Source organism: Molossus molossus, unplaced genomic scaffold, assembly GCF_014108415.1.
Source record: "Molossus molossus isolate mMolMol1 unplaced genomic scaffold, mMolMol1.p scaffold_m16_p_12, whole genome shotgun sequence".
Classification (NCBI taxonomy): Eukaryota; Metazoa; Chordata; class Mammalia; order Chiroptera; family Molossidae; genus Molossus; species Molossus molossus.
In genome coordinates this window covers 85,384,407-85,410,867 of record NW_023425347.1, presented here as the reverse complement: position 1 = coordinate 85,410,867, position 26,461 = coordinate 85,384,407, and the positions used below count along the sequence as shown (strand labels likewise).

The window sequence follows — 26,461 nt, the reverse complement described above, 5'->3', positions numbered from 1 at the left end:
TCCGCAGGCCAACGCTCTAACAGCTGAGCCAAACCAGCCAAGGCTCTCTTATTTTGCATTAAATTCCCAGTGCTGCCCTGGCCGGTTTGGCTCAGCAGTTAGAGAGTCACCCTGTGGACCAAAGGGTTCAATACTGGTCTAGGGCATGTACCTTGGTTGCAGCTTGGTCCCCAGCCCTGGTTGGGGTCATGCAGAAGATAACCAGTTGATGGGTCTCTCTCACGTCAATGTCTCTCTCTCCCTCCCTCCCACTGTATCTGAAGATAAATGGAAAAATATCCTTGGTTAAGGATTTAAAAAATAAATTCCTAGTGCCTGATCAATGGGCTGATACAACAGGTATTCAATGCTCAATTAATGAAAAAGCAGTTTTTAATTGCTAAATCTTCTCATTCAAAGTTCAAAGAAAAAGAAGACTTCTGCCCTGGCCGGTTTGGCTCAGTGGTTAGTGTCGGCCTGCGGTCTAGAGAGACCTGGGTTCGGTTTCCACTAAGGGCATGTACCTCGGTTGCAGTCTGTCCCCGGCCCTGGTTGGTCGTGTGGGTGGCAGCCACTCGATGTGTCCCTTTCATGTCGATGTTTCTCTTTCTCTCTCTCTCCCTCTCTCTCTCTCCCTCCCACTCTATCTGTACAAAAAATGGAAAAATGTCCTCGGGTGAGGATTAAAAAAAAAAAAAAAAAAGACTTCTATCCAGAACCACTGTTATTGCCCTGCCCATTTGAGGACACTAGCCTGATAACTAGAAAGAGAAGGCCACTACCCATAAAAGGATCCTGTCATGCATTCCAAATTCAAATGTCTGATTTTTAAATGTACTGTCCTTTATAGGAAACAATCAAGAAACAGACATATACTGGTTGACTGACTTTTAAACATCTGCACTGTTCCCAAGATAGGAGTTACTTTGCATATACAGAAACAGCCACATTGTTGTTCAGTGTTACAAACCAGGGCAGTGGAGCCTTCTCCACAGCTCCTAGATCTCATTTAGAAAACAGTTAAAACAATTACAGAGTTTTTATTTGCATATTATGTTTCATTAACTTACCTTGTAACTAGTTCTTTCATTCAAGAAGTAGCTTACTTTCTAGAGTTGCCAGAAGCATCTTTGAACTAGTTTCCGCTCCCAAAAGAAAAAGAGCTGATTAAGTTGGCTAAAAAACAGCCGAGGCCTTCGAGTTTCATCTTGAGGTGACATGGTAGCTATTTGACCAGTCACATGATTATATACTGCAACAATGAAGATTAAGGTCCGCTTTATAATCCTCATTAATGGCAATGCCAGATGCTTTACAAATTTCATTTCATTCAATTTCCATAACAATCTTATAAGGAAATAACAGTTGTCTTTTCATAAACGGAGGCTCTCAGAGCTCACATACACTGCTCAAGATCCTAACTAAAAAGGAGAGCCAACATGTCAAATCCAAATCAAGCTATGCTATACTATCAGATAAGGCAGCAAATTATATCAAGAAGAAAAATAAGAACGTTTTCACAAGTTAGTACAATAATATAACTATTTTATTATTAAACACATTAATGTACTTATTTTGTACAAAACATGGTAGTATTTCTTCCTCTCCTCTGCCATATGAGGCCACCAATCTAGAACCTCATGTTGACAAAAACACTTGGCAGTAGTCATGACAAGTTGAAGAAAAGTGCAATTCTGAAAGTAACAACACATAACCAAAATGGGGAACAAAACCAGGCAGAAGTTAGCAGGTTCCCTGGCTTTCTTGGCTGACAAGGCCCAGTCGTACTCATCTTCTCTCAACAGGCAATATTTTAAGAACAGAGAATCCTGAGTATTATTTACATAACATTGCCCAACTCTCTTGGTAGCATCCCTCTTCCACTTCCATCTATCCAGATGTTATTATAATTACCTAATTTGTAACTTTTAAAGAAATACCACTTTGGTTCACATATCACTGTCAGCTGCCTCCCTTTGAGATTCAACAAAAACAGAAGATCAGTAAGTTTCAAAAGGATGTCAACTGAGACCTTTTATAGACGAAACCTACTTTCTAGAGGTCAACTGGTCAAAACATATGCACAGCTAGACACAACAGATTGTGAAAATAGGTCCAGCTGGAAAATATGTTGAATACCCAATTAGATCCAGTTATTCTGCATCCGTGGATTTAAAATGATCATCATCCACGGTGGAATAGATGTGTCCCTCATTGCTCAGAAAATCCACAGCTTGCCTAGAAAGAAAAAAAAAAATCATTTTCTTCACACACACAAAAAAATAATAATAATTTTTTTTTCCATATTAAAAAAAGTTTTTTCAGCTGTGACTCTAGGTAGGATCCAGAGTTTTACCATCTCTTCTCTGGATTTTATGGAGAATGATTTTACCCTTCTGTGTCACCCTTAAAAAGACACAGGAAAGGGTAAAGAAAGGGAACTACCTACCTTTCTGATATCACCAAATATGTAAACTTCACTATCTCCCCACATTTTATCTTAGCTAAGAATTCACAGCCATTTGCTCACAGAAAGCTCTTACAGAGAGAGATGCCAGTAAAATTGCAAAAATGAGGTAATCCATAGAGACAATGGCTATTGGGAGAGGGCTGCCTTGGAGCCCTCTCCCAAACTATATAAAAGCAAGAAAATAAGGCCTCACTTAAATACCAGAGGAAATCAAGGATCTAAAGCTGTTGTCCAGCTTGCACATTAATCTAGTATAAAGAGCTATTTTTAAAAGTTGGCCCTCTCCCCAGCCGGTGTGGCTCACTGGTTGAGTGTGGACCCTTACACCAAGAGATCACCAGTTCAATTCCCGGTCAGGGCACATACATGCCCAGGTTGTGGGCCCAATTCCCAGTGGGGGTGTGCAGGAGGCAGCCAATCGATGTTCTATCTCTCTCGCCTTCTCCCTTCCTCTCTCTCTAAAAAATAAAGAAAAAACAATTTTTTTTTAAGTTGGCCCTCTCCACCCACTCACTGAACCTCCAGTTCACACCTCTGGGAAGCCAAGTTGCAAGAAGTAAAGGAAAGTTCTTTCCAGAAATGGCAAGAGACCTTCAAACCTTCAAGGCCCTCAGGATCAGTGTCAGTAACATACTTAATATCAGTAACAATTTACAGAATACCTATGCGACAGCCATTCTGAACCTCATTATCATGTAACTCTGAGACAGAAACTATTATCCTCATTTTATAAGAAATGGAATTAGACCTGAGTATTTCTTTTTTCTTTTCTTTTTTTATCCTCACCCGAGGATATTTTTCCATTTTTTGTACAGATAGAGTGGGAGAGAGAGAGAAGAAGGGAGAGAGAGAGAGAAACATCGACGTGAAGGGACACATCGAGTGGCTGCCACCCACACGACCAACCAGGGCCGGGGACAAACTGCAACCGAAGTATGTGCCCTTAGCGGGAACCGAACCCGGGTCTCTCTGGACCCCAGGCCGACGCTCTAACCGCTGAACCAAACCGGCCAGGGCTAGACCTGAGTATTTCTTTTCTTTTTTTTATTCTCACCCAAGGACATTTTTCCACTTTTTTATTCAGATAGAGCGGGAGGGAGAGAGAGGAAGAGAGAGAGAAAGAAACATCGTTGTAAAAGGGAAACATTGAGTGGCTGCCACCCCTACGACCCAACCAGGGCTGGGGACCAAGTGCAACTAAAGTAAATGCCCTTAGTGGGAACCGAACCCAGGCCTCTGTGGACCGCAGGCTAACACTCTAACCACTGAGCCAAACCGGCCAGGGCTGAGTATTTCTTTTCTATGTAGGCCTACCATAGTGATCTTTGGTAACAACTATCACAAGCATCATGTTTGTTTGTTTGATCAGTTTACTAGAATGAGGAAGCTGTTGTCTAACATGTTATCCGGACAAGGATGTTGGAAGGACTAACGGTTTCAGGTCCAGATAGCCCAATGTACACACCTCCACAGTGGAGATGGTAACACAAATGTGAATGTACACTTGAGGACCAGGAGCTAAGTAACTCATTCCTCCACATTAAATACACAAGTATCAGGTCAACTTTTGCTCAAAATTATATCTCTAGTACATAATGGTGTTCAGTATTTTTATTATTTATTTATTTATTTTTTATCCTCATCCGAGGACATTTTTCCATTTTTTACTCAGATAGAGCGGGAAGGAGAGAGAGGAAGAGCGAGAAACATCGATGTGAAAGGGACACATCGAGTGGCCGCCACCCACACGACCCAACCAGGGCCGGGGACAAACTGCAGCCAAGGTATGTGCCCTTAGCGGGAACCGAACCCAGGTCTCTGTGGACCACAGGCTGACGCTCTAACCGCTGAGCCAAACCGGCCAGGGCTGGTGTTCAGTATTTTTAGAATAAACAAATGAGTGATGTGACAGGTAGCAACATCTTTGTGAGTTCTTTTCTATTTTTCCGTGACCAAATAAATTCCCTTCTGTCAACAGGCTTCAGTCCAACAGACAATTTTGTTTTTTGTTTTTTTTTTTATCCTCACCTGAGGACATTTTTCTATTTTTTGTTCAGATAGAGCGGGAGGGAGAGAGAGGAAGAGAGAGAGAGAAACATTGATGTGAAGGGACACATCGAGTGGCTGCCACCCACACGACCAACCAGGGCCGTGGACAAACTGCAACCGAGGTACGTGCCCTTAGCGGGAACCGAACCCGGGTCTCTCTGTACCGCAGGCCGATGCTCCAACCGCTGAGCCAAACCGGCCAGGGCGCAAGACACAGTTTTTTAAGACTCATTTCTCATTATCAGGAAACTAATGAGATGATATGTGTATAATTCTGGAGCCCTAGATCATAGAAACCAAATACTCACTTGATTGAGGCTACAGGCATGTGTTGAAGCTGGTTCTTGAGATCATGAAAGTTCAATCCTTCAGGTCGTGGGCAAGCCTTAATCAAATTCAGCACCTGAACATTCAAATCAGAAAGATTTTAGCAAGTACTTTGAATCAGTCCCCCTTTAAAAACGTAAGTGCCCTTATACGAAGGAAAAAAGTTGGGTATTTAGCCTCAGGATCATTAAGGAAATAACAAAATTTAGGACTGCCTAAGTTTTGCATTTCCAGAGCCACTCAAGTGAGTTTACCTGGTTTTGGGCCACAGTGAGGCCATTTGACGGTATGAGGCTATTCCCACCGAAGTTCCCTGCTTCACCCATTCCTGGATTGCTGACAGGCGCTCTCCCTGCTGAGGGCTGAATTAAGAAATAAGTTCATAACATTACAAAATTCACCAATTTAAAAACAGTCCTTGCTATTTTAAAGAGCTTATTAATAAGTAGCTTACAAAAAACAACTTAGGCAGAGTTTTCCCAATAACAAGTATTTACACTGGAAGGGAGAGGTATTTTCTGATGAATATTTCAAAGGAAGGTAAAGCACATCATATCAAACAGAGGAAAAAGTACCTCTTGGCTCCTTCTATTCTGTGACAGGAGGGGAATGAGAGGAAAACTAGTACTGAGAAGACAGTTACCCAGAAGATTCCTATAATGATATCCTTGGTGTTGAATCACTCAAGCATTCACTGAGTGTCAACTAGGCATGAGGCGTTAAAGGGGGAAAAAAAGGAGAATAGCTTCTATCAACCTCTCTTTTACAACCAAATTTAAAAAAAATAGACTATAATCACTGTTTCCATTTCCCTTCTCCTTAGTCACTCCTCAACCTCCCACTATTTGGATTCTCCCCAATACAATTCAGAAAATGTTCTTACCAAAGATTTTTTTTTTTTTTTTTTATCCTCACCAGAGGACATTTTTCCATTTTTTGTTCAGGTAGAGTGGGAGAGAGAGAGAGGAACAGAGAGAGAGAGAGAAACATCGATGTGAAAGGAACACATCGAGTGGCTGCCACCCGCACAACCGACCAGGGCCGGGGACAAACTGCAACCAAGGTACGCGCCCTTAGAGGGAACCCAACCCGGGTCTCTCAGGACCGCAGGCCGACGCTCTAACCACTGAGCCAAACCGGCCAGGGCTTACCAAAGATTTTTAAACCAATATACCCAATAGTCTTTTTTTTTTCTTTCCATTTTTTGTTCAGGTAGAGTGGGAGGGTGAGAGAGGAACACAGAGAGAGAGAAACATCGATGTGAAAGGAACACATCGAGTGGCTGCCACCCGCACAACCGACCAGGGCTGGGGACAAACTGCAACCGAGGTACGCGCCCTTAGCGGGAACCGAATCCGGGTCTCTCAGGACCGCAGGCCGACGCTCTAACCGCTGAACCAAACTGGCCAGGGCCCCAATAGTCTTTAAGTCCTCACAATACTTGACCTCTCAGAAGGAAAAACTGCTGAGCACAATTCTCTTGCAATGTACTCCTCCCTAGGCTGCCTGCAGCAGCTGCCTTTTTTTTTTTTTAAATCCTCACCCAAGGATACTTTTCCATTTACCTTCAGACACAGTGGGAGGGAGAGAGAGGGAGAAAGAAACACTGATGTAAGAGGGATACATCGACTGGTTGCCTCCCACACAACCCCGACCGGGGCCGGGGACAAACTGCAATTAAGGTATGTGCCCTCGACCAGAATCGAACCCACAACTCTTTGGTCCATGGGTCAGTGGTCCACTGCTAAGCCAAACCGGCCAGGGCTGCTGCTTTTTAAAAAAAGTCTCTTTTTCAGTTTCTCCCTGGGCTTCTTGATACCTAATATTCTTCTGGTTCTTCACTTACCTCAAACTACACCTTCTCAATTTCTCTTATCAACCCCTTCTTCTACCTGTCTCCCAAAAGACTGACAGTTCCCCCAGGATTTCACTCCAGACCTCCTCCTAGGTACAAATCCTTATTCTCAGCCTTTTACTAGATACTACATATCTCACATTTCAAAATAAAATTCATTCCCTTCCTCCCCAAACCTGCTTGCCTACTATATTGCATCTGAATGAGTAAACCCAAACCTAACCATCCATTCGCTCACCTTCCAAAACCCTCACCACAGTCTGTTAATACATTCTTCAGTGTTGCTCAATTAAATCCTCAACACCCTAGGTCTCCTGATTGGTATCTCAGCTGCAAGTCTCTCCTACTCCAATCAACCCTCCTCATTGCTACCAAGTAATCACTTCTGGTCATGCTGCTCCTCTGCCTAAAAGCTTCCAAGTGCCACCCCCCCCCCCCCCCCCCGCCTATAAAAACAATATAAAACTCTTATTGGACATTCAAAACCTACCACAACTAGAGTCAAAGTCTGTATTTTTTTTTCTTGTGCTATTTTTAATATAAATTAATATTCATGCTATATATGCTACCTGCCTATTAATCAATTAATAGGTGTCTTGGTTATCAGATCAACTGTCAGACTGTGGTTAACAGTAGATAACTGAAAGAAGAAAGGTGAAAACTCAGATAAGTGGGGAACTACTATATCCACCATGACCTTGAGGAACAGAAAAGCCAAAGTATAGTAACTGAGGTCAAGTAATACAAGATGAAACCAAGTAGGTGGCAGCCAGATAATGTAATGTAAGCCTTTGGGTTTTATTTTATTTTTTAAATAATTTTTCTTTATTGATTTTAGAGAGAGGAAGTGAGAGGGAAAAAGCAATAGAAACATTGATGAGAGAGAACATCAACTGGCCACCTCCTGCATGCCCCCCACTGGGGATCGGGCCCACAACCTGGGCATGTGCCCTGACTGGGAATCAAACTGGTGACCTCTTGGTGCCACACCAGCCAGGCTGGATTTTATTTTAAATACAGGAATCCAGGAGTGACTTATAAGCAGACATTTTGTTGTTGTTGTTAATTCTCACCCAAAGATATTCTTCCATTGATTTTTTTTAAAGACAGAGTGGAAGGAAGGAAGGGAGGGGGAGAGAGAGACACATGGACTGGCTGCCTTCTGCATGACCCGACTAGGGCCAGGGATTGAGCCTGCAACCCAGGTACATGCCCTTGACCCGAAATTGAACGAGCAACCCTTGGTCTGTGGGCCTACTCTAACCACTGAGAACACCAGCCAGGGCATAAGCAAACTTATTTTAAAAGCTCTACCTCCTCTGCTGGAAATGAATTGGAAGTGACAAAAATGGAAGCTTGTGGCAAAACTGGAACAAAAATTCTAGTTGACTGATTTCAATGAAGGGCTGAGTATTTGCTAAGCACACCTTATTCACCTGGCTGTTCTAAGTGCTGAAGATGAACAGAGATCCCTGCTTTCCTGGGGCCCACAGAGTAGTGGGCAGGGATAAGGAGCAGCAGTGTGAAGATTCAGATATCTTAGCTGCAAGGGCTGATAAGGATCCCGGAGACTGCCTACTCTAACTCCCTAGCTTGTGCGAGAATAATATGAACTTCATTGAGTGTAGCCATGTGAGTGGGATGCCCGCTAACTGGGCAAAAAAAGGCCCAGGCATTCCTCCTTTTCCCTACCTCCTCCACCTGCACCCACGTTCCCCTCCCTCCCAGCCTGTTTGACATCCCCATCTCCGCGCAGAGGCAAGCGAACTAAGACCTGGCGTACGCCTCGTGGTCAGGACAGAATGAACCATTGGCCATTGCAGCATCACGCAGTTTCTGCATGGGAACCGATGAGCCCTCTGCGGTGAGGGATGTATTTTATTCTTGATCACTCCTTTTCAGCACACTTTATCACCCTGCAAGTGCACTTGAACTTCTTGCCATCTACAAACATGCCTTTGACACCCCCCAAACATGTGGTTTCCTGTCTGAAATGCTCCTCTCCTTGTCTGCCTGGTAAACACTTCATTGACATTACCCAAGTCAAGTCATGGTCTTCCTTCTTGTCTCTCATAGCATTTGGCCCATTCTTTTTTTACAATATTTTTTCTTTATTGATTATAGAGAGAGAGGATTAGCTGCCTCCTGCACACCCCCAGTGGGGACTGGGCCCAAAACCTGGGCATGTGCCCTGACAGGGAATCAAACCAGCAACCTCTTGGTGCATGGGTCATGCTCAACCACTGAGCCACACGCGCTGGCCTGGCCCATTCTCCCTCACAGCAGCCTTCACAGTTTGCATGCTGTTTCCCCCACAAGCCCCTTCATCTCTGCACAGTGCCTGGGGGACAGTATGTGCTCAGTCTATGTTTAATCTATTGAACTAAGTAAGGATGACAGTAACAAATGTTAAGTACCCATAACAAGGATACAGGAGCACTGTGGAAGCTCATTAGGAGAAACCCCTCTAGTCAGAAGATTCACTCATTCAATAAATGCTCATTAGATGTCTATTGCTTTGAGTTAAAAACAAAACAAAAAACCAAGAGTCAGCCTGGCCAGTGTAGTTCAGTGGTTGAGCATTGACCCATGCACCAAGAGGTTGCTGGTTTGATTCCTGGTGAGGGCACATGGCCAGGTTGTGGGCCAAATCCCCAGTGGGGGGCATGCAGGAGGCAGCCAATCGATGTTTCTCTCTCTCTCCCTTTCCCATCCTCTCTCTCTCAAATTAATAAAGAAAAAAACAAAAACAAAACAAAACACCAAGAGTCAGTATGGTCCTTTGATTTCAAGCTAGACAACTTTATATTGCCTGCTAGTGAAATAGAAGCCTTACATTTTATGATCCAGTAATAATGAACTGAAAGCTATTTCCCAGCTAGCTACCTTTGCTGAAATGACCGCATGTTCTGCTTCAAGTGGTCCCACCTCATGAATCTTTTAAGACTTGGTTTAGGCATAACCTTCTCTCTAGGGAGCCTTTCTTTTTTTTTTTTTTATCTCCACCCAAGGACATTTTCCCATTTTTTGTTCAGATAGAGTGGGAGAGAGAGGAAGAGAGAGAGAGAGAGAAACATCGATGTGAAAGGGACATATCGAGTGGCTGCCACCCGCACGACCCAATCAGGGCCGGGGACAAACTGCAACCGAGGTTATGTGCCCTTAGCGGGAACTGAACTCGGGTCTCTCTGGACTGCAGGCTGACGCTCTAACCACTGAGCCACACCAGCCAGGGATAGGGAGCCTTTCTTGATGGGAAGTCAGGATAGGAAACCCTTCTCTGGTCCCGTGGTACCCTACACTTGCCACTTACCACTGCTTAAGTGCTCTGAATCCCCAATGCTCAATGCAATTCCTTGAGGAAAATGATTGTTTATTTACTCCTCAATATAATTGCCTATGATCCCAGTTTTTAATCCCTACTACCCATTCTTCCTTTATGAAAAACAAATTTTTTTAATTTTCACCCAAGGACATTTTTGCATTTTATCTTGAGATACAGAGTGGGAGGGAGAGAAGGAGGAAGAGAGAGAGAAACATTGATGTGAGAGAGACACATAGAGCCCTGGCCGGTTTGGCTCAGCGGTTAGAGCATCGGCCTGCGGTCCAGAGAGACCCGGATTCGTTCTCGCTAAGGGCATATACCTCGGTTGCAGTTTGTCCCTGGCCCTGGTTGGTCGAGCGGGTGGCAGCCACTCGATGTGTCCCTTTCACGTCGATGTTTTTCTCTCTCTCTCTTCCTCTCTCTCCCTCCTACTCTATCTGAACAAAAAAATGGAAAAATGTACTCGGGTGAGGATAAAAAAAAAAAAAAGACACATAGAAGCACAAAAGTAGGTTTACAGTTGTGGGTACATGAACATAGTTTATTCTTGTATTATTTTATTTTCCATATGAACAACTGTAAGCCTACTTTTGTCCCACCCTGTATGTTATGACATATAGGATAAAATAAATACCTGAGGCCTCGCCGGTTTGGCTCAGTGGTTAGAGCGTCAGCCTGCGGACCACAGAGTTGCAGGTTTGATTTCAGTCGAGGGCACATGCCTTGGTTACAGTTAGGTTCCTGAACCTGGTCGGGATCATGCAGGAGGCAACCAATTGATGTCTCTCTCTCTCTCTCTCCCCTTCTCCCCCACTCTATTTGAAGATAAATGAAAAAACAAACAGACAAAAAAATCCATGGGTGAGAATTAAAAAGAAAGAAAATAACCTAAAACTTTCTACCCAACCCCATTCTCTAACATACTTTGTCCCTATCCTCTATTGAGGCCTTCCTTTTGAAGATCCATGTTTCCAAATTTGACATTCACCTCCCATCACCTTACCTGACTTCTAGGTAAAGTTCTACAATTGATCTCTCTACTCCCTCCGTTTTTTTTTTTTTTTGGTTAATCCTCACCCAAGGATATTTTTCCATTGATTTTTAGAGAGAGTAGGAGAAAGGGAGGTAGAGAGAGAGAGAGAAACATCGATGTGAGAGAGACACATCAATTGGCTGTCTCCTGCACAACCCTGACTGGGGCCGGAGACCAAACTTGCAACACAGGTACGTGCCCTAGACCAGGATCAAACCTGCGACCCTTCAGTCTGTGGGCTGACACTTTAACTGCTGAGCCAAACTGGCCAGGCCTAAAGCCTCCTTCTTAAAATACTCTTTTCAGAATATTCTATAGAATCACATTTTCTGGTTTCCCCCCTGACAAACTGGCAACTCCACCTTTCACTGGCTCCCATTCTGCTTTCAGACTTCTAAAGGTTAGTGTTCCAGAGCTCAGGTCTCTGACCTCTTAACTCCCTAGTTGTATCATTTCATCCATATTCATAAATATCACTATACAATAACGACTCCCAAAGTTCTATCTCTATCCCTGACCTCTTCCTTGAGTCTTGGCCTTATACATTTAACCATCCATTCTCTTCTCCATTTAGATATTTAACAGGCATCTCATACTTACTTGGTCAGTCCAAAGCAGAACTTTAGACCCTCCAAACTTGCTAGCTTCACCTAGTTGCTCAAGCCCAAACCTAGTAGTCATTTTTGAACCCTTCCTTTTCTTTATATCCTATATATAATCCTCCAGTAAGTCCTGTCAGGTCTACCTTCCAACGATATCAAAATCCGATTGCTTATTCCAGCTGCTGTTACCATTCCCTAAACTACTTCTGTTGCTATTCTTGGTGCCTCATAGTCTATTCTCCATATAGCAGCCCAAGTGAACTTTTTAAAAGGTCAATCAGACCACCTCACTCCCTGAACAGAACCTTCTAAAGGTTTGGAATCAATTAGAATAAAGTAATCCTTATTACGACCTACAAAGTCCTATATGATCTGGGTCCTGCTTCCTTGCCTACATCCAACTGTTCTCCTCGTCATCTGCTTCACTTCAGACACTCTGGCCTTCTTGCTGGTCTCAGACATGCCAAGCTTATTCCAGGCTCATGGCTTCTGACTCTATTCCCTCTCTTTGAAATGTTCTTCCCCCATCTAAATTGTACCATTCTTATTCCCTCCATCACTCTCTTTTCCTACTCTGCTTTATTTCAGCACACCTATAACTATCTAAAATTATATATATTTCTTATTTATTGCCCATTTCTCTCAAGAATTTAAGTTTGAGGGTAGACACTTTATCCATCTTGTTAACTGCTGTATTCCAAGAGCCTAGAATAATGAGTGGCAAATATTAAGCTTAGTAAGTATTTTTCAAATGAAGGAATAAATTCTCTGAATCCCCAGTGCTTAACAAAGTGTTTGGCACAGAATAGGATGCAATAGCGTCCTTAATGGCTCATCAGTCTCTCTTTCTGTAATCAATCCTCCATCTTGCCATCAGAATCATCTAAGGGCATTCTAATACTAGAATCAACAAACCCTTTATGTGATCCTAGATGGACTCGCCAGATTGAATTCATACAACAGAAAATAATGTTGAGCAATTTCACTATGAAGCAAGACATACAATTTCAGGGACTAAATAATGGTGCATAACTATTATTTAGTCAGTAGGATGGAAGGAAAGCAGCAAAACGCTGTCCTAGTTGAGATTTTTCTCTGCATATGGACTGACAATCCTGGCGCTAAGAGCCCAGCCTATAATTATGTGTCTACACCTGAAGGCTATCTTAGGTCCCAGCCATCCATGCAAGTGGGCTCAGAGGAATATGAGTGCTTCATCGGAATAAAATAACATGGCAAATCTCATGGAAAGAATGTTTTAAGTACTGATTGATACCTTTATTCTGGCTCAACCTTCAAAATGTCAAGTTAATCAAAGCCAGAGCACAGAGGCCGTCTATAATCATGGGGAAAAGAAAACTATGAGCGAAGCTGCTCACCTGGGTGTTAGCTTTGGTCAGCATCATATGTGCATTCACTACTTCCAGAATATGTGCCGTGAACTCATTCATATCCTCCAGGGGCATGATCTTAAAGGCCACCAGGCTTTTTTTGTTCTATTAAAGAGAAAAATGTGAATAACGGATAAGCACATTCAAATCAATTTCAGGTCAAAACAGTATGGCTCTCTTCTTGGTTATAGTATTTTGCTAATATGGGAGAAATGTGTTCTATACTTAAGATTTTTAACTCAAGGTTAATCTAAATATAGTCAATAAAATGTAATAAAAAAAAACCCTAAACTAGCTCAGAGATGGTTCAATGACTTGCCCAAGGTCACACAACCAAGCAGAGTCTAGTATCTTCACTCTAAATCCAGTGTCCGCCCATTTACACCAAATGGATGCCATAGAGGGCAATTGCAGGCAGCGATCCTGTTCTTTCTCTACCATTCTGTTAGTTTCATATTAAGGTAAAAAAACCATTATTTCCTTTTGAAGAACAGAATAATAAAATAGCTGTAATATAAGTCCATTAAACATGCTGATTTAGTTAAGTTTTAAATATCCCAAATGCAGGCATGAATCCAGAATTATTATTCATGCAAATACATTAAAAATGTTTTTTATTATATATTAATTTTAGCAAAAAGAGGAAGGGGGGGAGGACAGTGAGAGAATCTTTGGCTGATTCTTATATGTGCCCTGATGTGGGATCAAATCCACAACCTTGGCATATCAGGATAACACTCTAACCAACTAAACTACCCACCCAGGGCCCATGCAAATACATTTTAACAGTCATTTTTTTCTGACTTCACCTGAAAAGATCTCAGATGGCCAGCCACTTTCACATATGTTTCTGGAGGAACCACAGTGTTTTCCCCACTGGCATCCTAACAGATAAAATATAAACATATTACTACTAAGGTTTTAGTGATGTTGGTGAAAGCCTCTTTAAAATCTCTAAATTCGGTACAGAAACAGAAAATTATAAAGTGAGAGAGACACAGGATCCTAACATGGCACTAACTAGTTTGCCCTGCCTTTTAAGATTTACTTTTTTGTAACATCAGGAATTAGAATAAAAATCTCTAAAGGTAACTTCCAGTTCCAAAGTTCTATGTTATACACATCATAAAAAAGCAAACAATGATGGCACTCTCATTCAATGCTCTTAGGCACACAACTTTCTGGTGGACAGTGGATATACTTAATGACATGGCAATTCTACTTTTAGGAATTAGAAGATATAGTTAAGAACATGTATTAAGATTTAGCTTTACTAATATTCATCATAGCATAGATTACAGTACTAAAAAATTTTAAACAACCTAAATATCCAACAACAAACACACATTCATACAATGTAGAATTCTATTAATTGGGAAGGACAGTTGTGACACAGTAAAAAGTTTATTTCCCATGTGGGTGAGAATATACACCATAATGTTAACAATGGTTAACTGGTATAATTGGGGTTTTCTAGAATATGTACACATCATTTATAAGAAAAATATATAAGCTGAATCTTACAGATTTCTCTGATTATAAAATATATGACTATAAAAAAAAACAGAAAATAAAATATATCTTTAAAAATAAGAAGCACGCCAATTCTTTTTTTTATCCCCATCCGAGGACATTTTTCCTTTTTTTTTGTTCAGATAGAGTGGCGGGGGGGGGGGGGGGAGAGACACATCGATGTGAAAGGGACACATCGAGTGGCTGCCACCTGCATGACCAACCAGGGCCGGGGACAAACTGCAACTGAGGTTCGTGCCCTTAGCGGGAACTGAACCCGTGTCTCTCTGAACCGCAGGCCAACACTCTATACACTGAGCCAAACCGGCCAGGGCAGCACTCCAATTCTTATCACTTGGTGATTGGCAACTATTTTCTGCATCTCATTCTACTCACCTATTATTTTATATAGCTGAATCTATACCAGATAAAATACCAAAATTAATATTAAATATAATTTTAATAAATCTAATCTCACACACACACACAAAAAAAACCCAAGTAAAACATGAGAAAATTCTCATTGAAAAGACTGTTTTTTTAGCCCTGACCGGTTTGGCTCAGCGGTTGGAGCATCGGCCTGCGGTCCGGAGAGACCCGGGTTCGGTTCCCGCTGAGGGCATGAACCTCAGTTGCAGTTTTTCCCCGACCCTGGTTGGTCGTGCGGGTGGCAGCCACTCGATGTGTCCCTTTCACGTCGATGTTTCTCTCTCTCTCTCTTCCTCTCTCTCCCTCCCACTCTATCTGTGCAAAAAATGGAAAAAAATGTCTTCGGGTGAGGATAAAAAAGAAAAAGAAAAGATTGTTTTTTTAAACTATCCAACAAAAATTTAAGATTCATAAAACCCACTGTTAGAAAGGGTGTGAAGAGCTAACTGGGCATTTTCATGCACTAATGAAATATAGAAGTTGGTACCTTTATGCAAGAGAAAACACAACAAACATGTAAAAATATAAATGTAAGATTTTCTTTTAAAAGTAAAAAATGTAAAATACATATTTCTTCAGAAAATCTGGTTTTAAGAATGCATCTTAAGGAGATTACCTTATAATTATGAAGAGATGTACAGAAAGGTATTCTTTGGGGCACCTGTCTACAATAGCAAATAATTGGAAACAAGCTAAATATTCCCTGACTGGGTCTACTGTTAAGTAAGAGATGATATATCCTTATGATGGAATAGGCAGTTGCTAAAAATGATAATGTAAATCTATTAAGAAATCAGTTCCACAACACAGTTTTGAATGAAAAAAGCAGATTACAGAGCAGTTGCATATCATATCATCCTTTATATAAAACTGTATGCATACATCTATTATATGTACAGATATGCAGAGGGAAATGTCTGAAAGGTATTTAACAAAATGAGTGATAACAGCAGTCATCTTGGGATGTGAGATTTCAGGCGATTTTAAAATGTTTTTCAAATAAGCATGGTACACTGTGTATGAATCTGTAGTATTAGGTATCTTTAGTATCTACCTCCCTGACATTAGGGACTATCTTTTTCAACCTTTGTATACCTAGAAGCAGTGTGGTTTAGAATATGTATTCCAATAACTAGTGAATAAATTATCCTGTACTTTTCTGAAAGCAAAAAATAAATAACTACCAAGTTATTTCTCCATAGATGACTTGCGGTTTTTTAAGTGAATATAGAATACAAAGTGTTTATTATACCAATTTTCTATAATGTATTTTTTTAAACATTTTCATCTATTTTATTCTGTTTGATCTATAATGTGTTTTAAAAACAACATGAAACAGCCCTGGCCGGTTTGGCTCAGGGGTCAGAGTGTCGGTTGCGGTCCAGAGAGACCTGGGTTTGGTTCCCGCTAAGGGCACATACCTCGGTTGCAGTTTGTCCCCAGCCCTGGTTGGGTCGTGCAGGTGGCAGCCACTCAATGTGTCCCTTTCACATCGATGTTTCTCTCTCTCCCCCTCCCACTCTATCTGAACTAAAAATGGAAAAAATGTCCTCGGGTGAGGATAAAAAAATAAATAAATAACAACATAAAACAAGAGGTCTTCTGCCCAATTAAAAAATTAAAAGGATAGCCCTGGCTGGTTTGGCTCAGCAGTTAGTGTTGGTGTTCAGACCAAAGGGTCTCGGGTTTGATTCCTGATCAAGGGCACGTACCTGGTTGCAAGTTCAATCCCTGGCCCAGTTGGGGTTGTGCGGGAGGCAACTAATCTATGTGTGTGTCTCTCTCTCTCTCTCTCTCCCTCCCCCTCCCTTCCACGCTCTCTAAAAAAAAAAAAAAAAAAAAAAATCCTCAGGTGAGGATTAACAACAACAAAGGATAAAAAGCATGTATTTTCTTTCAATCTGTTTTCCCCATATACATGGTTCTTTGCAAAAATAGGGTCATACCATGAATACTATCTTGTAACATATTCTTTTCCTCTCAACAATTTATGGTAAACACTTCTTTGTGATAATACATACATTCTACATTACTTGGAATATTTTATAAATATACCATGATTTAATTAATACCTTATCGCTAGCATTTTGAGATTGCTTCTAATTTTTTTTATTGTAAATAATGCTATGAACAACATTCTTATTGAATCATTGCACATGTATTTCATCATTTCCTTAATGTAAACCTCTAGCACTGAAGCATACAGTCAGCAATTTTATGAAGGATGATTTTGATCATCAGATGATTTTTGAGAAAGGCTACATCAAGTTGTACTTATACAGCATCAGAGTAGGATGGTATCCACTTCTCCACACAAATAGTGACAAATCATTAACAAATCAAGTGCTTACTAAGTGCTAGAGGCACTGTGCTAGCTACTGCTCTCATCAGAAGTGGGCAATGCCGTTCTTTTTCTTTGCTAATTTAGTAAGTTAAAAACGGCATCTTAATGTTTATTAAACCTGCTTGTTATTGTTGTTAGCAATATTTCATCTGTAATGCATTATCTGTGCATCTTCTTTGCCCATTTCTCTAAAATGCAGTTGCTTTTTCCTGCTTTGTAAGAGCTATTTTTTATTTAATATTTTTTTTTATTTTAATTTATTATTTTTTAATCATCACCTGAGGATATTTTTCTATTTATCTTAAGATAGAGTGGGAGGGAGAGAAAGGAAGACAGAGAGAGAAACACTGATGTAAGAGAGATACATCATCTGGTTGTCCTCCCCCATGACCCTGACCAGGGCCAGGGACAAATCGCAACCGAGGTACATGCCCTTGGCTGGAATCGAACCTGCGAGTCATTGGTCCACAGGCCAACACTCTACCACTGAGCCAAACCAGCCAGAGCTTTTTCAAAAAAACAAAACCAAAAGTTTTTACTGATTTTCTAGAGAGAGAGGAAGGGAGAGATAAATATCAAAGTGAGGGAGAAACATCGATTGGCTGCCTCCTGCACGCCCCCGACTGGGGATTGAGCCAGAAACTTGGTTATGTACCCTGATCAGGAATCAAACTGGGACCTCACAGTCCATGGGACAGTGCTCAATCGAATGAGTTACACCGACCAGGTTGTATGAGCTTTTATTATTAAAAATGTTAAATGTGCCCTGACCGGTTTGGCTCAGCAGTTAGAGCGTCGGCCTGCGGTCCAGAGAGACCCGGGTTTGGTTTCCGCTAAGGGCACGTACCTTGGTTGCAGTTTGTCCCCGGCCCTGGTTGGGTTGTACGTGCAGGAGGCAGCCACTCGATGTGTCCCTTTCACGTCGATGTTTCTCTCTCTCTTCCTCTCTCTCCCTCCCACTCTATCTGAACAAAAAATAAAAAAATGTCCTCGGGTGAGGATAAAAAAAAAAAAAAAAAAAAGTTAAATGTTTGTAATATGTTACAAAAAATTTTTCCCATTTATTTAAATAATACTCAGGGCCCACCATGTAACTAGCACTGTTCTAGGTGCTGGGGATACAGTGCGAACATAAAAATCCTTGTTTTCAGAGTTTACATTCTAGTGCCTCCTGTTACTGGCTTTTAAAATTTGTTTATAGTGCCCTGGCCAGTTTTGCTCAGTGGTTAGAGTGTTGGCCCACGAACTAATGAGTTGCGGGTTTGATTCCAGTCAAGGGCATGTATCTCGGTTGCGATTCGTTCCCCAGCCCTGGTTGGGGTCATGCAGGAGGCAGCCACTTGATGTGTCCCTTTCTCATCAATGTCTCTGTCTTTGTCTTTCTCTCTCTCCCCCTCCTACTCTATCTGAAAAATAATAATAAATAAATTTATTTATAGTATTTTGGAAAATTTTAAAAGGTTTTAAACTCTGATGAAATCAAATATATTAACCTTTCATTTTAAGGATTTGCCTTTGATGTCTTCTGTATTGTTTTTATAAAAACCTTTAAAAAGCCTAAAGAAGTCCAACATCTCCAAAGTCCCAAAGTAACCCCACCCTGATTCAAAACAGCTTACATCTGTGTCAACCCACTGGCGAACATCCATGGGTGCAGCTGTCATGTCATCTATTTTGTAAACAATGTTGGTTGGAGCCTTCTCTGCATGTCTAATTATCCCCACAATAGTGACCTAGATCAGAAGAAAAAAAAGGTTTGGCTTTCTCTGAAACCAAAGTAACATTTACGTTTTTTTAAATAAAGTGATTTTTATTTTATTCTTCATACCTGTGAAATCTCAACATTTCCAATTCTGAACACTTCATCAACCAGACTGGCAGAAAGCAGCTGAGATATGGTACAGGGTACAATGTGCTGGGCTCGGGCTCTCTGAAAGAAGAGTATGCCTAAATTCAATAGAAATAATAACGACCACTCATTTAACACCTGCTACATGTTCCAAGCACTTTGCATATATTATAACATTGAATCTTTAAAAACAAACTTCATTATCCTTGCTCCAGATGGAAACCAAGGTCATATTGCTAACAAATGCCACACTTTGGAGTTCAAACCCAGGCTTGTTTGATACCAAAGCTCCTGATGAATGGGCAAGTTTGTGTTGCACTAGAGTAGGGGTGGGGAACGTCCAACCCTTGGGCTACATAAGGCCTGAGCAATCAATACCTCCTAACATCACACGCCTCACCAAAGAGAAGCAGTTCCAGCCATTGCATTAGGGGTGAGTTAATAAAATGTTTGACCAAATACAGCAGGTTAATTTTTAAGTTGATAATTTTGCATGGCCCGCAAATGATGTTATAATTGTCCAAATGGCCCTTGGCAGAAGAAAGGTTCCCCACCTCTGTACTAGAGATTCACCAAAATGAGTAGACTAGAATGGAGACAGCATAAGGAATGCCCTGCTTCTTGAACAGACCTTTAAGAGAAAACTCCAGCTTTAGGCTGAAGGCAAGCTGGAGCTACCTCTTCATCACTGATGAGATGAGATGGTATTTACAAAGGGTTTGAGAAATGGCCAGTGGAGAAAGAACTCTGAACTTGCTCTAAAAAAATGTAACAAAAAGTTAGAGGTATGACATTTTAAGATAAATGTTCTGGCCCTTGCCAGTTTAGCTCAGCGGTTATAGCATCGGCCCACGGACCAGTGAGTCCGGGTTCAATTTCTGCTAAGGGCATGTACCTCGGCTGCAGTTTGTCCCGGCCCCAGCTGGGGTTGTGTGGGTGGCAATCACTCGATGTCTCTCTCTCATGTCGATGTTTCTCTCTCTCTCCCGTTCTATCTGAAGATAAATGCAAAAATATCCTTGGGTGAGGATAAAAAAAAAAGATGTTCTGACAATCGGATGTCCTGGGGAAAATGGAATAAGAGCTTCGCCCCACTAGGCATCTTAAAAAAAGGGACAGGATGTGATGGCCCTGGCCGGTTTGGCTCAGCGGTTAGAGCGTCGGCCTGCGGTCCAGAGAGACCCGGGTTCGGTTCCCGCTAAGGGCACGTACCTCAGTTACAGTTTGTCCCTGGCCCTGGTCGGTCGTGCGGGTGGCAGCCACTCGATGTGTTCCTTTCACGTCGATGTTTCTCTCTCTCTCTCTGTTCCTCTCTCTCCCTCCCATTCTACCTGAACAAAAAATGGAAAAATGTCCTCGGGTGAGGTTAAAAAAAAAAAAAAAAAAAGGGACAGGATGTGATGGACAGAAGAGTGACTAGTAAGGATACTCAAATCACATCCTGAAGCAGTCTAACAATAGTGGAAACTCTTATTTTTTGCCTACTACTTGCCAGGGGTTGTCTTGATGACATAAAGATGAGTACAGTTTGCCTTCAACAAACTCTAAATCTAGGGGAGGTAAAAATATAAATAATAAACTTGATCTTGATATAATACAGAATAAGATGCGCTATGTGGAATAGCAGAAAAACTTACTAGTGACTTCGAGAAAAGGGAGCATTTTAGACTGAACCGAAGCACAAATATTTTGACAAGGAAAAAATAGTGGCTGAGGAATGAGCATTACAGGCTTAGGCCAAATGCACTCCCACAGACTCTTACAGGAATAAACAAAACAGAAAAAGCATGGTGGATTCAAGCTTAGATTTCTTCCTGTCAGAAATCAATAGGAAGCAACCTGATAACTGTTACAACTAGGACCGAACATAGTAAACTGTTGGCCTTCATGGATTTAGCAGCTGCAGCTTTGCCCTGAAGGTTCATGACACTAGCACCATTTCACTTTGCTGAAGCATAATTTTGAATGCTGAATATTGACAGGGTGGTAGAAAATAAGCCCAGCCAACTACCAGAACACATGCCACAAAAAGGCAGCACTTGAAGGTTAAGATAATGGCTACTACTCAGGAGCAGTGTGCTTTTGTTAACATTTCTCAACTCATCTGTACCTCAGTTTCCTCATCTATAAAACTAGAAATGATAATATCGTAATGAAAATTAAATATATGGTGAAGTAACTAGAACACCAAGTAGTACATCATACACACTCAATAAATGTTAGCATTATTATATCAGCTATTGTTTCTCACTCTTTATTTATTTATTTATTTATTTTTTTATCCTCACCCGAGGATATTTTTCCATTTTTTGTACAGATAGAGTGGGAGGGAGAGAGAGGAAGGGAGAGAGAGAGAAACATCGACGTGAAGGGACACATCGAATGGCTGCCATCCGCACGACCAACCAGGGCCGGGGACAAACTGCAACTGAAGTACGTGCCCTTAGAGGGAACTGAACCGGGGTCTCTCCGGACCGCAGGCCGACGCTCTAACTGCTGAGCCAAACCGGGCAGGGCAAAAGAGGTAGTTTTTTTTTTTTTTTTATCCCCACCCAGAACATTTTTCCATTTTTTGTTCAGATAGAGTGGGAGGCAGACAGAGGTAGAGAGAGAGAGAAACATCGATGTGAAAGGCACATATCGAGTGGCTGCCACGACCAACCAGGGCCGGGGACAAACTGCAACTGAGGTGCGCGCCCTTAGCGGGAACTGAACTTGGGTCTCTCTGGACCACAGGCCGACACTCTAACCACTGAGCCAAACCGGCCAGGGCCTCACTCTTTATATATGCAAAAGCTTTTAATAAGGATGTGAAGGAATCAACTATATTTTTTCAATTTTACTTTAAGGTATTGTATGGGTGAAGTTATTTCTACATTAATATTTACAGATTTAAAATTTGCTGAGGTCCCAGATTTAGCTCTCAAAATCCACATTTTGTTTTCACCTATCAAAACAGAGTTTTATTGTATCTGCTGGACAAGAAAAATAAGAACCACTATGGTAACAGCAGCAAGAACATGGGCTTTGGAGCCAGACAGTGCTATAGACCTGTGTTCAAATCCCAATTCTATAGCCCTAGACACACCCCCACCTCTTTTGTAAAATGAGGACATTTATTTTTCAAACTGTAAATGAAACATATAACATATATAAATGTGATAATACCAATCTCTACGTAGGTTCAATATTATCATTTCTCAGGTAAAAAAATTATGTATGGGTAATTGCTGAGGTGTTAGAAATACCTTCAAATTCATCTCAACTCAGTTATGGTTTTTGTTTTGTGTTTTATCCTCACCTGAGGACATTTTTCCATTTTTTGTTCAGATAGAGTGGGAGGGAGAGAGAAGAAGAGAAAGAAACATTGACGTGAAAGGGACACATTGAGCGGCTGCTACCCGCACAACCTAACCAGGGCCGGGAACAAATTGCAACCAACGTATGCGCCCCTAGCGGGAACCGAACCCAAGTCTCTCTGGACCACAGGCTGACGCTCTAACTGCTGAGCCAAACTGGCCAGGGCTATGGTTTGTTTTTTAACAAGCATCTATTATGTTCCAGAAACTGACAGCAAAGAGTTCCTGATTCATTCCAAAGAGATTCAGAGAGTATAGCAGCACAAATATGTTTAATTTTGAAAAAATTATCTTCTAGCTGTCTATGAACCACAGGATATTCTTAAGTGCTATATGAACCACCATTTTTATAGGTAAAACATTGGAAATTTCACATGGTTCAATCAAATCTAACAGGTTTATAGCAGATAGAAAATATTTAAATAACTTACTGTGGAAAAGGCACTAGATTATACACACAAAAAACCTAGGTTTGAGCCCTGGACAGTTTGGTTCAGTGGTTAAGAGTGTCAGCCTGCAGACCAGAGTGACCCAGGTTTGGTTCCCTCTAAGGGCACGTACCTCGGTTGCAGCTTGGCCCCAGCCCCAGTTGGGGTTGTGTGGGTGGCAACTACTCGATGTGTCTCTCTGGCATCAATGTTTCTCTCTCTCTCTCCTCCCGCTCTATCCGAAGATAAATGCAAAAATGTCCTCGGGTAAGGATAAAAATAAAATTAAAAAAAAAAAAAGACCTAGGTTTGAGCGTCCAACTTATAAACATCATCATTCTCTGAAAAGCTGTCTTTTTTTACTTATTTTTTAAACAATGTTTTTTCCGCCCTGGCCGGTTTGGCTCAGCGGTTAGAGCGTCGGCCTGCGGTCCTGAGAGACCCGGGTTTGGTTCCTGCTAAGGGCATGTACCTCGGTTGCAGTTAGTCCCCGGCCCTGGTCGGTTGTGCGGGTGGTAGCCACTCGATGTGTTCCTTTCACATCGATGTTTCTCTCTCTCTCTCTGTTCCTCTCTCCCTCCCACTCTACCTGAACAAAAAATGGAAAAATGTCCTCAGGTGAGGATTAAAAAAAAAAAAAAAAAAAGTTTTTTCCTTTATCGATTTTATAGAGAGAGGAAGGGAGAAGGAAAGAGAGAGCTAAAAACTTCAATGAGAGAGAACATAGACTGGCCACCTCCTGCATGCCCCAGACTGGGGATTTGGCCCACATCTGGGCATGTGCCCTTACTGGGAATTGACCTCTTGGTGAATAGATCAACGCTCAACCACTAAACCACGCCAGCCAGGCTGAAAAGCTGTCTTAATACACAGCCTAAGCTAGGGATCCTGAGATAAAAATTCTAACAACTGGAATGAAGAAAAATAGTTACAATTTAAGAAAAAAAGATGAGAACCAATTTTCTATCTTCTCTTTTCACCTTCACAGCCTCAAAGAAGACAAAATTAGAGAACTAGAGTCCCCTCTGGTCTTCCCCGGGGAAAAAGAAAACTATATATAAGAGAAAGAAGAAGCTGTTTACCAGATTTTGGACTTGCTTAGCATCATATATGTTCTGGCTGGTTCCATTTACTTACAGTGTAAGCTTAGAGAGTCCCTTAATCTCCCTGAGCCTCTGTTGTACAATGGAGTAAGCAATTAATCCCTTATAGGATTATATGAAATAAAAGTTATATGAAAAATATAAAGCAATGTCCAAATGTATGAGAATTATCAATGAATTCTTCCCCACCAACACCCACCCCAGAATCAACAGTTTGGGTGATAGCTTATCAACCTGTTCACAAAACACAGAACCTGCTAATCCTGAATCTTAACACCACATCTGAATGATGCCTAAAGAGAGGCCAAATTAACCCCATATTTAAAGGACAAAATTGACAGCTGTTAAATACAAACTCTTTTTCTGAAAGAGTAATTAACAAGCACTTGGGACAGCTTTTTAGAGATGTCTTCCTTATACATTAGCTTATTTGTACTAGTATCATTATCAGAAAAAAAAAACAAGGGCTACTAAAACCATGAGTTCAAGTTGCTACACTAAACTCATACGCCCGGCTGGTGTGGCTCAGTGTTGAGCATCGACTCATGCACCAAGAGGTCACAGGTTCAATTCCCAGTCAGGGCACAAGCCCAGATTGTGGGCTAAATCCCCAGTGGGGGGCATGCAGGAGGTGGCCAATCAGTGTTCTCTTTCATCAATGTTTCTTTTTTTTTATTCTCACCCGAGGACATCTTTCCATTTTTTGTCCAGACAGAGTGGGAAGGGGAAAGAGAGAGAGAGAAACATCGACGTGAAAGGGACACATCAAGTGGCTGCCACCCGCACAACCAACCAGGGCCAGGGAAAAACTGCAACTAAGGTATGTGCCCTTAGCGGGAACCGAACTTGGGCCTCTCTGGACCGCAGGCCGTCGCTCTAACTGCTGAGCCAAACCGGCCAGGGCTCATTGATGTTTCTATCTCTCTCTCCCTCTCCCTTCATCGCTCTCTAAAATCAATAAAGAAAAAATATATATATACACACATATATAAATAAACTCATACAGCCAGTTTTCCCTGGCTGGTGTGGCTCAGTTGGTTGGAGCGTCATTTTGTACACTGAAAGGTCACATATGCTTGATTCCAAGCAGGGCACGTATCTGGGTTGCGGGTTCGGAGGAACAACCAATTGATATCTCTCTTTCTCCCTTCCTCTCTAAAATCAATAAACATTTCCTCAGGTGAGGATTAAAAAATAAACTCATCCTGCCAGTTAGAAGGCAAAATTGGTTTTGGACACTATATATTATGGCTACAATGCTCAGGTCTTTTAAATAATACTCAGGGCTCTGGATGGTTTGGCTCAGCGGTTAGAGCGCTGGCTTCCAGACCAGGGAGTCCCAGGTTCGATCCCAGCCAAGGGCAAATACCTCAGTTTGCAGTTCGTCCCTGGCCCTGGTTAGGGCAGTGCAGGTGGCAACCAAACGATATGTCTCTCTCACATCAAAGTTTTTCTCTCTCTCTCCTTCCTACTCTGTCTGGAAAAAATAAAAATAAATAATACTCAGGACCATTTGTTGAAAGTGACTATGGGGCAGGGACTTCATACACATGAAGTCTCACAACAACCTTGTAAGGCATGTATTATTAAGAAATTTGTTCAGTGATACTAATCTCTGCAAGTAGTGTTAGAGAACAGATCTACTTAACTACAAAGACATGCTCTTCCCTCCACATTATACCACCTCACTGTGTTTAATTAAAAAGTGCGTTTGACTACATAAAGAACGTAAATTAGGCTATTAACACAAGTTCAATTTTCCCACAAGATAGAGGCTACATTAATACTTTTCAAAATAAAGCCACTGAAACAGTAGATGCAAAATGTTGGGAGATTCCTTTTTTCAAACTTAATATTCGGTAAGATAATAATTGATCGTTATCGAGTCAGTTTATATTTTACACCCTTCCTTCGTTGCGTAAATTTTCTCACATGGATAAGTTACGAGCTTCAGGACAGATAAAACGAGACGAAACACTCCTTCGACCTACTGATTTCCTTTCAGCTTGGGATGGTCCTGGCGATCCAAAGCCCCCCGGGGACTGTGTGTAGCCACCGGCACCCCCAAAGGTGGAGCTGCTATAGCTTTCAAATCCACCTGGTTTTAAATGAACAACAGTATTAGTATCGGAGCTGATCTCCAAGCTTCTGAAAAGTCCACAGGTCCCCTCAGACTTCACTCCCCGAACCCCAACACTCCCAGCACCTACCTAATCTTCCCTACCACCCGTCCCCGGCCCCCAAACGCCCAATCTCCGGCTCCCGCCCCACCCCCTCCCGCCGCCACACGCCTCTCCGATCCCCGCCCTCTCTGCTAAATTCAGCGATTCTCATCCTTCGCCCCATTTATCATTACTATTCCACATCTCGGTCACTATTCCCTCAGGAAAGACGCCCAAAAGGTTC

At 41.8% G+C, this 26,461-nt stretch overlaps 1 protein-coding gene and 1 pseudogene across 3 annotated transcripts; both read right to left on the bottom strand.

The window, feature by feature from the left end:
- Positions 1-1,051: 1,051 nt before the first annotated feature.
- RPA2 (replication protein A2) lies at positions 1,052-26,461 on the bottom strand. 3 transcript variants are annotated; one of them, XM_036255934.1, is made up of 9 exons: positions 26,412-26,461; positions 26,047-26,153; positions 19,145-19,246; positions 18,936-19,049; positions 13,841-13,915; positions 13,020-13,136; positions 5,080-5,187; positions 4,807-4,901; positions 1,558-2,217 (listed from the first exon to the last, which is right to left on the bottom strand). In XM_036255934.1, the coding sequence occupies exons 1-9, from the start codon at positions 26,419-26,421 to the stop codon at positions 2,133-2,135; spliced, it is 813 nt and encodes a 270-aa protein (XP_036111827.1). In that variant the 5' UTR covers positions 26,422-26,461; the 3' UTR covers positions 1,558-2,132. The 3 variants fall into 3 exon arrangements, with proteins under 3 accessions (XP_036111828.1, XP_036111829.1, XP_036111827.1); XM_036255935.1 differs by lacking the exon at positions 13,841-13,915 and having other exon boundaries at positions 1,052-2,217; positions 26,412-26,436; XM_036255936.1 differs by lacking the exons at positions 26,047-26,153; positions 26,412-26,461 and adding an exon at positions 19,797-19,815 and having other exon boundaries at positions 1,536-2,217.
- On the bottom strand, positions 2,303-2,398 carry LOC118627427 (annotated as a pseudogene).